The sequence below is a fragment of the Schistocerca piceifrons genome, chromosome 2 (assembly GCF_021461385.2).
Source record: "Schistocerca piceifrons isolate TAMUIC-IGC-003096 chromosome 2, iqSchPice1.1, whole genome shotgun sequence".
NCBI classification, from domain to species: Eukaryota; Metazoa; Arthropoda; class Insecta; order Orthoptera; family Acrididae; genus Schistocerca; species Schistocerca piceifrons.
This window is the reverse complement of record NC_060139.1, coordinates 711,765,063-711,779,808: the sequence shown is the minus strand read 5'-3', so window position 1 is coordinate 711,779,808 and position 14,746 is coordinate 711,765,063. Positions and strand designations below refer to the sequence as shown.

Below are 14,746 nucleotides of genomic sequence, written 5' to 3'. Positions count from 1 at the left end.
TGTAAATTTGGATTTCCTTCGGATAACTAACTATAGATATTTCTGAAGGAGAAATTTCATTAAAATGCTGTGTACCTTCTTAAATATGACATAATGCTAGTGTTATAGTGATCCCAAACGCAATCCCTTACAAATGCAAATAATTAAGGATAATATTATTGAGTATTTTAAGGTTTGCTTAAGTAGAATTGTACTACTGTTTGCTGTGTAGACTGTAACTAATTTAAATATGTTTAACATTGTGTCTTTCAGTTATAAAATAAAGTGAGCTTTTTGAATACCTAAATTCCATCAGTTATACATTCGACCTGGTAATGAACTGAAGGAGGATGTCTCATCCTGCATAACTTGTTCTTGAAATAGCTCCCTCTCCAAATTCGCAGATTAAACCAGGGAGTATACTTACGTTAGAGCAACGCGGAATCGATGACTCTTAGCACTAAGTAGATCTTTGTTAGTAACAGTATTGTTATTCCACAAGCTGATCTGAGAGACAATCTTATTCCGTTTTGCAATAGAGACTATACAGTGAGGTGACAAAAGTCGTGGGGTACCTCCTAATGTCGGGTAAGACCTCCTTTTGCTCGGTGTAGTGTAGCCGCTTGATGTGACATTGACTCAACAAGTTGGAAGTCCCCTGCACGAATACTGAGCGATGCTGTCTTACATCCACCTATAATTGCGGAAGTGTTGCAGGTGAAGGATTTTGTGCACGAACTGACCTCTAGATTATGCCTTGTAAATGTTCGATGAGATCGATGCTGGACGACCTGGGTGGCCAAATCATGGGCTCGAATCGTCCAGAATGTTCTTCAGACTAATCACGAGTAACTGTGGCCCGGTGACAGGGAGCATTGTCATCCATAAAAATTCCATCGTTCTTTGGGAACATGAGGCCCATGAATGGCTGAAAATGATCTCCAACTAGCTGAGCATAACCCTTTTCAGCCAATGATGGCTCAGTTGGACCATAGGAGCTAGTCGATTCAATGTAAACCACAGTCCACTCAATTATGGAGTCACCACCGATCTGCACAATGCGTTGTTGAGGACTTGGGTCTGTGGCTTCGTGGGGACTGCGCCAAACTCGAACCCTACCATCATCTCTTACCAACTGAAATCTGGCCTCACCTGACCAGTCCACGGGTTTCCAGTCGCCTAGCGTCCAACCGATACGGTGACGACCTCAGAAGTGGCAATATTCTATACGATACATTCGTCATATGTATCACATTTATTTTGTTGTGTCGGCTACTGTGGAAGTCAGCATGGACACAAGAAAGGAACGAGAGAAATTGCCATGGCCGTTGGCAGGGATCTAGAATCATAAATGCAAAACACTTTCTAATTACTAGAAAACTTTATTTCTAAAAAGAAAAGAAACTTAACTTCTCTTTATTTCTGTGCTTCCTTTGCCTCCTATATACAAATACTTTGCTCTCTATTACTACTCGCAGAACGCAGGCTAACTAACGCCTTCTTATTACTCAGCAGTAATGTGACAGAATTGGGTCGACTAGCGATGGGTGGCTGGTTAAATCAGCGTTAACAGGGGACACATCCTCGAGTTGTGCCATTGCCCGCTCTTTCTATTGGCGCGCGGGTGAGCGACTTCTTGATGCCGTTTCGGGACGCTACACTGGTCTGTGTGCAGTCGATGATTTAGGACTTCACAGATAACTGTGGTTATTTTACGCAGTGTTTCTTGTCTGACAACTCTACAGAAACGCCGCTGCTCTCGGTTGTTAAGTGAAGACTGTCAGCAACAGCGTTGTCCATGTTAAGAGGTGAAGTTTGAAGTTCGGTATTCTCAGCACACTCTTTATACTATGGATCTCGGAATACTGAATTCCCTAACGATTTTCTAAATAGAATATCCAGTTCGTCTAGCTCCAACTACCATTCCGCGTTCAGTGTCTGGTAATTCACGTCGTGTTGCCATAATCACGTCACAAACTTTTCACATGAATCACCTGAGTACAAATGACGTCTCTCCCAGCACATGCGATTTTGTAACCTGTGTATGTAATACTACTGCCATCTCTATATGCGCATATCGCTGCCCCATGTTTTTTTTTTTATTGATCTTCGATTCCCCCCCACCTGGGGAGGGGCGGGTTGACAGCAGTTTAATACGCTGCTTTGCAGCCGAAAGAAAAATTAAACAAGCAATGGTGAGAGAACAAACAATATAAAAAGGCGATAAAACGGTGACTTAGTTAATAACAGTAAAATGGCCGAAACTTGCCTAACTTAAAATACAAAAACACGGCGTTGACGATGCGGATGAAGACACACAGGAAGGAGACATCTACAATTAAAAAACACGGCGACACACTGGTTTCTGTTCGCACGAGATAAAAACAAAACTAGCGACAGTATGGTGGCTGTTCACAACACTGAGAGGGGATGCACAACACTGAACATTCACTTAAAACAGTACTGTAGAGGCGACACAAAGGCAGACTTGGGGGGGGGGGGGGAGGAGGACTCGGACCAATGAAGGGGAAAAAGGTGGGAGGAGAGGTAAGGAAAAAAGGGGGAGCTGATGGAGGGAGGGGGACATAGTAAAAAGAGGGGGCTGGGCGGATGCGAGAAGGAGTGGGAAAGGCAGTGGAGGGGAGAGCAAAAGGACTCAGGGGAGAGAAGGGAGGCAGTGAGAGGGTAGGCAGGGAAAAATAGGATGGAAGGGGGGGAGAGGGAGCCTGGGAAAAGGACAGAGGAGGGGAGGGGCAGGTGATGATCAGCGTTGATAGGAGGGAGAAATGGAGGAAGAGAGGGCAGCATCTGGGACAGGAAGTCGACGGAAGCCATCTTGGGAAAGGAGATAAAGGGTGAAGAGGAGGAGGGTAGGGGGACACAACTGTGAAGGCGCAGCAGAGGGTGGGGTTTGGAGAGGAGAGTTGCAACTAGGGGATGAGGGAGATCTAGGCGGCGGGAGGTGCAGAGGACGTGGATATATTCGAGGAAAAGGAGCAGATGGGGGAAAGGAATCAGGTCGTAGAGGATCCGCGTGGGGGACGGGAGGCATATACGGAAGGCAAGGCGGAGAACACGGTGCTCGAGGATCTGGAGGGACTTATGGAATTTGGTGGGGGGGGTTGAATATCCAGGTGGGATTGGCATAACAGAGGATGGGATAGAGTAAGGATTTGTAGGTGTGAAGGATGGTAGAGGGGTTCAACCCCCATGTTCGGCCAGAGAGTAGTTTGCTGCCCCATGGCTTTTCTCGCCTCATTATAGAATCTTATTTCGTTTTGCAATGGAGAGTATAAAATGAGTTCCGAGTTTCAGGGTATGTGTACAGTATCCATTTTCGTGTTGCCTAGATCGACCCCCAGCCACAATAAAATAGTAACGTCCCAAACTGATTACTTGGCTTTGTCGCCGGTGCAGGCCGGCGTTCATGTTCCGGGAGCCGTCGCTGGCGGCGGTGAGCAACGTGTACACGCGGCCCTTCTCGCGCGGCGTCTGGCTCAGCTACTCGCTGGCGGCGCTGCTGCTCGCCCTGCTGGTGGTCGCCTCGCAGCGGCTGCTGGCCAGGGCGCAGGGCGTGCTCTCTGCCACTGCCGACCCCGCCGTCGCGCCGCCCTGGGCCGACGTACCGCTCGTCGCCTTCAGCATCGTCTGCGAGGAAGGTGCGTCACTCACCTGTGGCGCTTTGCAGCTCGGTGTTCACTGACAATAATAACGCTAATCGAGTAACGATATTGGATTCAAATGAGAATGCTGAAGATTGTTTCTCTTTTCAACGATGTATGAGTCTGGAATCATAGTATTACAGGATGAGAAAAATGATTAGTCACATCAGCCTGCCTCTCCAATCCGCACGGGAAATCGAAACTTGTTGCTTCGTCTTTCGGTAGCAAGTGCTATACCGACTGAATATGCAAGAACGAATCATGACATTCTGCACAACATTACTCCCGCCAGTGTCTCTCTCCTATCCTGAATAGCTCAGTCAGAGAGCTGTTTTAATATGCCAGGGAGTTGCAGGTCAATGCACACTTCACTGTACAGTGAAAATTCATTCTGGAACCAGCCTCGATTTCCACCTTCTTACTGATCGTGCCTTCTCAACAGCTACCCCCAGTTTATGCAGAGAGTTAGAACGTGGAAAGTCCTGCAGATTTCCTGGGCAAGAAATATGCTGTCCATATCCACAAGTCCATTACAATATTGTAAACCAATATCATTCGTTCGAGTTTAGGGAGAATACCAAGTGAGCTGAGGCATCAATTGCAATTTGGATTGAAAAGGGAGGTGTGCCTGGGCAGTCCGTGCAGTTTTGCAAAGCCACTGTGCCAGGGTGGCGTAGTGGTTGGTGTGTCTGCCTAGTAAGTAGGAGACCTGGGTTCGAATCCTGACCTTGGTATAAATTTTTATTCGTTGCTTTAGTCTGTATATATATACAGAATAGATGTTAGAGACTTGGAAAGGTCTCTAGAACCAAATAATTTCATTTGATTAAAGCACCTATACGTGGGTTTTAGACAAAATTCCCCTTTTCATTCGATACTATGGTGCTATTTCAATACAGTTGGGGAGTCTCTGCAGAGATGTTCGAGTTTAGGGGGAATACCAAGTAGGTTGAGGCGTAAATGGGAATTTGGGTTCAAGAGGGAGGCGTGCTATGGCAGTTGTGCAGTTGTGCAAAGCCACTGTGCCAGGATGGCGTAATGGTTAGCGCATCTGCCTATTGAGCAGGAGACCCGGGTCTGAATCCTGGCCTTGGTACAAATTTCATTCGTCGCTTCAGTCTGCGTTCATACGTCATAGTTGTTATAGACATGAGAAGGCCTCTGGAACCATGTAGTTTCATCTGATTATTCGTTCTGTACACTGAACGTTTGGTGGTAGGCTTGCACTTGGTCTTAATTTTCATCAGCTGACCTCTCATTCCACATTCAATAGACTAAGAATGTATAGACCAGACATAACAACATTTTAATACAACACACTCAGTCATATTGTGTTGTTATGTGATTGGTGTTTTAGGTCATTAAGCGGCGAGGTTATCAGCGCCCTCTGTCATATTGTATACATTTACGTAAATTGTATTTACATTGCTGTAATGGATTCTGTGACTGTTTATCAGAGTATTTCCTCAACATCGGGAACTCAAATGAAGCACTTTCACAAGTTGTTGTCACATCTTGCAAATTGTTAAATATTATCCAGCTACTTGATTTATCACATGTACGTTTATTCACCGTAATGTTAAAGCATGTTAACGTGCTACACTTCTCAGAGTACGAGGGTGGTTCAATAAACACTGCCACGAGTTTTTACGGCTGTTAATAACTACAGGAGAACGTAAGTTTAGCTGCGTCACGTCTGATGTTTCTTTAGCACGTCTGCTAAATTTCTAACAATTCCGACACGTGGCAGTCCGTAATGACTCATCGAAATTGCGTTCGTGCAAAGCATTTGTTACAAGCAGCCAGCTGAAATTGAAAACGGTCCAAATGGCTCTGAGCACTATGGGACTTAACTTCTGAGGTCATCAGTCCCCTAGAACTTAGAACTACTTAAACCTAACTAACCTAAGGACATCACACACATCCATGCCCGAGGCAGGATTCGAACCTGCGACCGTAGTGGTCGTGCGGTTCCAGACTGAAGCGCCTAGAACCGCTCTGCCACACCGGCCGGCAGCTGTAATTGAATTCTTGGTTGCGGAGAAAGAAACCGTGTTGAAAATTCATTAATGTTTGCGTGAGGTTTTTGGCAGTGACGCAGTAGATAATAGTACTGTGGGCTCTGGATATAGAGAGTTAAAACGTTATGAAGTGGGGAAACTGAGCTCCATGATCGGCCACGTTAGGGGCGTCCCGTCACAGCCAACACTTCCAACATGGTGAATCGCGCGGATGCCATTATCCGTGCAGATCGACACAACACATGTCGACAGTTGGCTCAACAGCAATCTGTGAGCGCTGGATTGGCGTGTACAACCACTGAGACTCTTGGGTATTGCACGCAGTGCTCAAGATAGGTCCGACGAACGCTCATAACAGACATAAGGTTCAAAGAAAACTGTTGGCGCCGTTTGAGGCGAACAGAGAGGCTGTCACGGACCATTACGTTTCATGAAGCTTGGGTGCATCACCTTGTGTTGAAAATCAGAGGTAGTCACTGCAGTAGCACCACCCTCTGCTGGCAAAGTAATAATGAGAGTCTTTTGGGATAGTGATGGCATCATTCTCATGGAAGTGTTGCCATAGGGATAATCACTAATTCAGAGGCACATGTAAACACTCCGAAGAAATTCAAGAACCATATCTGACCTGTTCGGTCTGATAAGAACCCAAAAGAAATTTCTCTCCAACACGATAATGCACACCCTCACGTAAGTCCCAGAACCTGCGTAGGCATCACCAAATTGGATTAGACATCATTGCCTCATCCATCCTACAGCCACGACCTAGCGCCTTCGGACATCTGTCTACTTCAGCCGTTTAAGAATCCTACATGCGGGACACACATTGAAGAAGAAGAGATTGTACTTCATGAAATGGCTATGGGCATATGAAAACTGTTTTTACTAACAACGATTGCATTAGAAGGTGTGTACGGGTAGTGGCGCGCAAGCCCTGATATTGTGGTGATTTGCAAAATGAAATATGTAACTGCCACCAAATTTTCTATCCCTATCCGACTCGAATAACCACCTCTAAAGTAGTGGCACAGCGATCAGCTGTGGCGTGTAGCACTTTCACCAATCATATACTCGTAAGTTCAGAGTGAATGCAGAGGTTAACTATCTGAAAAATCATTTAATAGCACTCCATTATCTTTCGCACGTGAAATGATGATAATTTAGTGACATAGGGTTACCATACGTAACACACCAGCGACACATCAACGCACATCGTCTTCCCTTATTCAGTTCCTAGAAACTGGGTAGGATGCAAAGAGATTGTACTTAATTTTATCGTTAGCCTCAAATCATGGTTCACAGCGTGTGAACTTAATCATCAGAAAACCTTTCACTGTAGCTGCCACTTTGTCTAAGATCACGACTACAAAATGGTGGCATCGTATTTGAAGCACGCCGGCCGCTGTGGCCGAGCGGTTCCAGGCGCTTCAGTCAGAACCGCGCTGCTGCTACGGTCACTGGTTAGAATCCTGTCTCGGGCATGGATGTGTGTGATGTCCTCAGGTTAGTTAGGTTTAAGTAGCTCTAAGTCTAGGGGACTGATGACCTCTGATGTTAAGTCCTATAGTGCTCAGAGCCACTTGAGGCACATTTAAGTAAAACACGAACAAAAGGAATGATCTCTGTGGTAATTCACTAAGAAACACACGTTGTTGAATATAAATTTACGAATATATTTCTCATACATACACTCCTGGAAATTGAAATAAGAACACCGTGAATTCATTGTCCCAGGAAGGGGAAACTTTATTGACACATTCCTGGGGTCAGATACATCACATGATCACACTGACAGAACCACAGGCACATAGACACAGGCAACAGAGCATGCACAATGTCGGCACTAGTACAGTGTATATCCACCTTTCGCAGCAATGTAGGCTGCTATTCTCCCATGGAGACGGTCGTAGAGATGCTGGATGTAGTCCTGTGGAACGGCTTGCCATGCCATTTCCACCTGGCGCCTCAGTTGGACCAGCGTTCGTGCTGGACGTGCAGACCGCGTGAGACGACGCTTCATCCAGTCCCAATCATGCCCTATGGGGGACAGATCCGGAGATCTTTCTGGCCAGGGTAGTTGACTTACACCTTCTAGAGCACGTTGGGTGGCACAGGATACATGCGGACGTGCATTGTCCTGTCGGAACAGCAAGTTCCCTTGCCCGTCTAGGAATGGTAGAACGATGGGTTCGATGACGGTTTGGATGTACCGTGCACTATTCAGTGTCCCCTCGACGATCACCAGTGGTGTACGGCCAGTGTAGGAGATCGCTCCCCACACCATGATGCCGGGTGTTGGCCCTGTGTGCCTCGGTCGTATGCAGTCCTGATTGTGGCACTCACCTGCACGGCGCCAAACACGCATACGACCATCATTGGCACCAAGGCAGAAGCGACTCTCATCGCTGAAGACGACACGTCTCCATTCGTCCCTCCATTCACGCCTGTCGCGACACCACTAGAGGCGGGCTGCACGATGTTGGGGCGTGAGCGGAAGACGGCCTAACGGTGTGCGGGACCGTAGCCCAGCTTCATGGAGACGGTTGCGAATGGTCCTCGCCGATACCCCAGGAGCAACAGTGTCCCTAATTTGCTGGGAAGTGGCGGTGCGGTCCCCTACGGCACTGCGTAGGATCCTACGGTCTTGGCGTGCATCCGTGCGTCGCTGCGGTCCGGTCCCAGGTCGACGGGCACGTGCACCTTCCGCCGACCACTGGCGACAACATCGATGTACTGTGGAGACCTCACGCCCCACGTGTTGAGCAATTCGGCGGTACGTCCACCCGGCCTCCCGCATGCCCACTATACGCCCTCGCTCAAAGTCCGTCAACTGCACATACGGTTCACGTCCACGCTGTCGCGGCATGCTACCAGTGTTAAAGACTGCGATGGAGCTCCGTATGCCACGGCAAACTGGCTGACACTGACGGCGGCGGTGCACAAATGCTGCGCAGCTAGCGCCATTCGACGGCCAACACCGCGGTTTCTGGTGTGTCCGCTGTGCCGTGCGTGTGATCATTGCTTGTACAGCCCTCTCGCAGTGTCCGGAGCAAGTATGGTGGGTCTGACACACCGGTGTCAATGTGTTCTTTTTTCCATTTCCAGGAGTGTATGAACACAAATTATAAATGTTCAAATGTGTGTCAATTCGTAAGGGACCAAACTGGTAAGGTCATCGGTCCCTAAACTTACACACAACTGAAAGTAACTTATGCTAAGAACAAAACACACACACACACACACACACACACACACACACACACACACACACAAGAGGGAGGACTCGAACCTTCGGCGGGAGGGGCTGCGTAATCCGTGGCACGGGCGCCTCAAACCGCGCGGCTCACAAATTATAACCACGTGATTAAAATCCTACCTAAATTAATCTTTACTAAACCAAGCGTCTATAGTCGCAAAAGAAATAATGTATCGTCCATATAAAACAGACTTTGCACTTCTTTCATTTATAACACGGAAAAATTGAAGATATAGTAATGCGAAATGATAATGCAGTAATTACATTGTCTAGTAACTTTAACATGACCATCTGCCAAAAACCCGAATAATCACTTTTTGCAGAGCGGAGTGCTGCGAGACGTACAAGTCGAGAGTGAGTGAGGTTCTGGAAGCCACTGACGGATGCCGAGGCCATGTCGACCCCAGTGTTGTGGCCACCTGCGTTATGTTTTCCGGTTGAGCATCCATGGAGCGAATAGCCCGATCGAGATGGTGCCACTGATTTTCAGTTGGGTTTAAATCCGGTGAGTTCAGTGGCCAGAGGAGTATGGAATACTAATCCTGGTGCTCTTTGAATCACATGCGTACATTGCTGTGGACACGTTGCATTGTCCTGCTGGAAGATGCTATCGTGCCGAGGGAAGACAATCTGCATGTAGTGGTTTGCGTATATCCGCAAGGATATATGCATACTTGTGTTGATCCATTGTGCTTTCCAGAACGATGAGATCTTCCAGTGAATACCACGAAAACATTCCCCAGGCCATACTGCTCTCTTCTCCGGCTTGGACCCTTCCGACGACTGTTGCAGGGCCTTACACGCCAAAGGCCATCTGTCCGATGGGGCATAAAACGTGATTCATCTGAGAAGGCCACCTGTCGCCACTCAGTGGACGTCCAGTTGCGGTACTGACGTGCAGACTCCAGTCTTCGTTGCCGATGAACAGCAGTCAGCATGGGTGCATGAACCAGGTGCAGGGCCTGCTGCGGAGGCCCCTATGCACCAACATTCGCTGAATGGTCGTTGAGGAATCACTGTTGGTAGCTCCTACGTTTATCTAGGCTGTCAGTTGCTGAACAGTTGCACGTCAGTTCGACCGCACACATGTCTACAGCCTTCGTTCACACCTGTCATGGCCCATATTCCACCACAGTTGCCTCGGCACCGGTTTTGGATAGCCTCATTCTGAGTTGCACAGTATGCTTTAACCACGGCGGCACGGGAACAGTATACAAACTTAGCCGTATCGGCCCGAAAGCCAATGATAATGCCCTTTTGAACGTCAGATAAATCGCTCCATTTCCGGATTACGACAACTGTTTTCCGTGTGCCCCCGACATGCTTTATATACCCTCCACTACAAGTCTGCCACTTATCGTGTAAACCGAGCGAGGTGGCGCAGTGGTTAGACACTGGACTCGCATTCGGGAGGACGACGGTTCAATCCCGCGTCCGGCCATCCTGATTTAGGTTTTCCGTGATTTCCCTAAATCGCTCCAGGCAAATGCCGGGATGGTTCCTTTCAATGGGCACGGCCGACTTCCTTCCCCGTCCTTCCCTAATCCGAAGAGACCGATGACCTCGCTGTCTGGTCTCCTTCCCCAAACCAACAAACCAACTTATCATGTGTGAGTCGTTACTGCACGTTGAAGTCGACCACAAGTGGTGGTTACGTTACTGTGACGGGACCATGTAGTTCCAAATATTTAATAATTCATAGCCTTTTCAAGACTAAGCTGTTGCACGTGAATACGCGGAGTATGTCGGCGCGCAGATACAAAAGCTGGTTTAAGTCAACATCTCAGCGATAGTTATAAAATAAATATCACAGATCTCGAAGAATGTGAAATAGGTGATGAGGAAATGAACGATCCAATGAATAGGCAGGCACCTTTCCACACGCTCTTACACTACTCTGGCCATAGGATGTGACGGAGACTAAGTAGACAAACATTAAATGTGAATGAAATGTAGGTATTTCCACCAAATTCTAACTCTTAAGAATGGTTATGTCATGAGGAAAAAATTGTGGAAAGGTTATTTATTGGACGATCTTCATGCTAAGGGCTACAAAACGTGTTCATGTCGTGTGAGGTGAACAAACGGGGGAAAGACCATGGAGCGAAGATTCCAATGGATGGGGTATGCTAGATTAGCCTTAATGTCGCTTTGGTAATTGCGTAAGTGACCAATGTTAATGAAAAAAGGAACGACTCAGGCGTAAAGTAGCTGTTCATACGACGCAAGCAAGAGGTACATGGATTTGAGCGGAAAATCTGAAGGTTATCTGCGTCCTCATTTGCAGCCCTTGCGTATGTCAAAGCACAGCTATCTTTTTTCCCAGGATACTGCGCACTCAAGCCAATGTCCAGTAGCGGCATTTGTCCCTAGTGAGCGATAATATGATAAAAATGTTAAGTGTTGTTTTCAATTGCTTGTACTCCAAAAATAGAAGAAACTACTAAATGGACACTGTCTTTTGTCTTTTACCGTTTACCCATAAAGTAATTATTACAAACAGATCTGTAGATATTCAGGTCGGTGCAGGTTCGCAAACCCAATATCAGAATCCATCCAGACCTTTACCTATCGACTGTACTCCAAAGTTCTTGAAAGACTAAAGGTCTTCGATCTTGCTGATTTATCAGAAGGGTACACGAGGGCAGGCACCTTTCGCTGTGCTACTTTCAGCAGAGAGTCGCTGGTGTGAGACTATCGCACTGTATGTCATCGCTTAATCCCACATAATAACACCATCAACACTCAAACGCATTGTGTTATACGGTAGCAGAGATCCTTGAAGTGCTTTTGGATGCATTTGTACCATGCTGTAGACTAGAACCAACGAGTGCTATTGTCGTTATTTTAGTCTAATGACCTTACATCGTATTTTGATTGAGATAATGGTGGTAAATAAATGAAAACTCTTTGCGACCACTGCAGGCAGATAAAAGCAATTTATATGTGTGGTAGCTGTTCCTTCCGACATGTCACAAAGAACAGATACCATTCATGTTCCTGCAGCCGTATGTAAATGACGAAAGAGGGATTCTGACATCAGCTGCAAAGGGGCAGTGAAATAAATCCACTGGCGATAAGTTAATATTTGTACTGGACTGGGACTCTAACCCGGATTTATCGTTTATCGTGAGCGTCCGCCTTAAGCACTTCTGCTATCCGAGCACGTTTCCCATCCAAACCAAATTCCCGTATGTCGTACACTACACAAATAGCGCCCCCTGCCCATTACCCTCTCTGCTCACAGCCTCACATGCTACCCAGGAGAGGTTGGACGAAGAGTGCATCTGCACTGAAATTATTATTTAGCGTCAAGAGGCATACGCGGAATGTATATATGTTAGGTGTCTGTTCTTTCAGAGATGTCTGAAAGAACAGACACCATTCACAAACACGCAGCCACATATACAAGACGAATGAGATATTCTGTAAGCAGACTCGGATAGCCCAAGAGTTTAAGTATAACTGAAAAAGCCGGATTAGAGTGCTGACCCAGCATAAAACTTTTACTTGTCGCCCTTGGATTTATTTCAATGCCTGATTGTAGATGTCGGAATTTTTCTTTTGCCACATAGAGGACATAACAGCGCCAGGATATTTTGAGGCAAGAAGATATCATGTTTGTTGACTGGGTCCTACACATGGCGAGAGTACTGACTGGATGTGCAGAGCTGCAGCTATCCAATTCTGACATCCTAGATTCGCCTGGAAGCTAGTGAATATCAAGTAACATCACCACATCCTCAATGCACATCCGTGAGAAACAGGGCATGCCGCTTCTGTGATACATTAGGATAACAAAAAATTTAGGAAGATAAGGATACACCATTCTGTCGATGGAAACGTCATCAGAAATGGGACGGCAAAGAGGGTGGAGATACTATGTGATGCTGGACAGTGGACAAGATTATTTTATAAGTCTGACGGAGCTGCATAAAGCATGAACTTAAAAATAGTGCGGAAGTGAAGATATTGATTTATAAGGCTCTTCATGAGAATTTGCGGAACGGATTTCCTGACCAGTGCTTCTCATTCGGAAGCGTCTAGCTGACACCCATTACAGAAGTCTCGAACTCTTCCCCTGGTATTTTAAGGTCTGTAACAGATGTGATATCCTCTTCTTTCCATCAATGTTCAGCGGTCCTTTCCATGGCACTATCTCGATCTGAGTGTCTGGCTTCACATGTCATACGGTAAGACAGACGACAGTTAACATTTTTACTGTTGTGTCTAAGAATCCTGCATACTCGGTTCGCTAGACAAACAATCAAACAACTCGTGTTAATGTATTTTATTACAGTAAGACAATTACAATACTTAACTTTGATAGATGTGTCGCAAGCAAAGGGTGACTTACAAAATAATCAGTCTTCTGAAGAACAGACAGCCATAAGTCTGCGCTACATAGAGATTCCTAACGAAGCCTACTATCGAAGCGGGCCGCCACCAGTAGGACGCGGCGCTTATGTCCTCTTCACCTGAGGGTCGCTGCTGTCGCGTTGTCGTCCAGGAGAGAGGTCGGTCAGCGTGCGATTGGCTGACGTCTTCTCACAGCCTTCTCTTTCTCATTCCCGATTGGTTTGCCGGCGCTGACCGTCGTTGTATATGGAGCACGACAAGGGGAGGGTAGTGTGGAAGGCAGGAGCGTGGACACTTTGATGGACCGGAAGCTGTGGCTGCAGGGGACGTCAGAGTCCTGGTCATACTCTGCCATCCGGCCTTTGCCCTGTTGGAAACGTCCACTGGGAAACGCCCAGGAGGGTACGCATCCGCCTCCTGAGGCCCATAGCAAGATGTAGAAGATGTCGGCGTCTGCGGATTGGGCAGGTCCAGCTCCATCGTAGGATGAGAGGGGGCGGAGGAGGTGAAGGCTCCATAGGGTCGTTCTGCAGTGTCGTGATGACACCCTCTGGTGGCTGCTATGATCGCGCTGTCAAATGGTTCAAATGGCTCTGAGCAATATGGGACTCAACTGCTGAGGTCATAAGTCCCCTAGAACTTAGAACTACTTAAACCTAACTAACCTAAGGACAACACACACATCCATGCCCGAGGCAGGATTCGAACCTGCGACCGTAGCGGTCGCGCTTCCAGACTCTAGAGCCAGAACCGCTCGGCCACCAGCGGCCGGCATCGCGCTGTCCTCGGGGTATGTGAATCTGGGGGAAGGGAAACAGAAGGATCACCGTTCACATGACATTGGTGAATTTGATTGTGATGTCGGCGCTGCAATCTGTCTCGGCCTGAAATGAGATACATGCATTTGCCAAGTCGACGAAGGATCTTGCCTCACGCTCACAATCTGCTGCCACTGAAAACCCTGAAAAACACAATATCATGGGCGCAAAGCGATACCTCCGGCTTCCTTCGGCACCAGATGTTGAGGAGGGTGGAGCAAAATGTTCAAATCTAAATCAGCTTCCGTGGCCTGTGCAATTTTCCTATAATTCAGAGGAAATGATTGAAGCAATTCAGAATCATGAGCATCGTTGTGGCAATAAGATGCAGCAGAAGCGTCAAAGTCTGTATCAGGGCCAAATGGAAGATGTGAAAGTGTGTCCACATTGCCATGTTGAGCAGTCCGACGATACAGAGTCTTATACTGATATTGAGACAACAACAAAGCGCATCTTTGCAATTTTTTGGCAGTTTGTACAGGAACCGTCTTCATAGGATGAAACTAGGACTGCAGTGGCTTGTGATCCGTTATTAAGTAGAATTTTCTGCTTTACAAATAGTGGTGGAATTTGGTATCACCATACACAATAACCAATGCCTCTTTCTCTATTTGTGAATAGTTGTACTGAGCTGTGGACAACACTTTCGAT

The 14,746-nt window shown here is 47.0% G+C and overlaps 1 protein-coding gene across 1 annotated transcript in view; it reads left to right on the top strand.

Moving 5' to 3' along the window:
• LOC124775786 (glutamate receptor U1-like) overlaps nt 1–14,746 on the top strand; it is a 65,641-nt gene that overhangs the window by 32,350 nt on the left and 18,545 nt on the right. Inside the window, exon 5 of the mRNA XM_047250617.1 lies at nt 3,397–3,638. Within this exon, the coding sequence (XP_047106573.1) occupies nt 3,397–3,638 (242 nt within the window). The remainder of the gene's footprint in view (nt 1–3,396; nt 3,639–14,746) is intronic.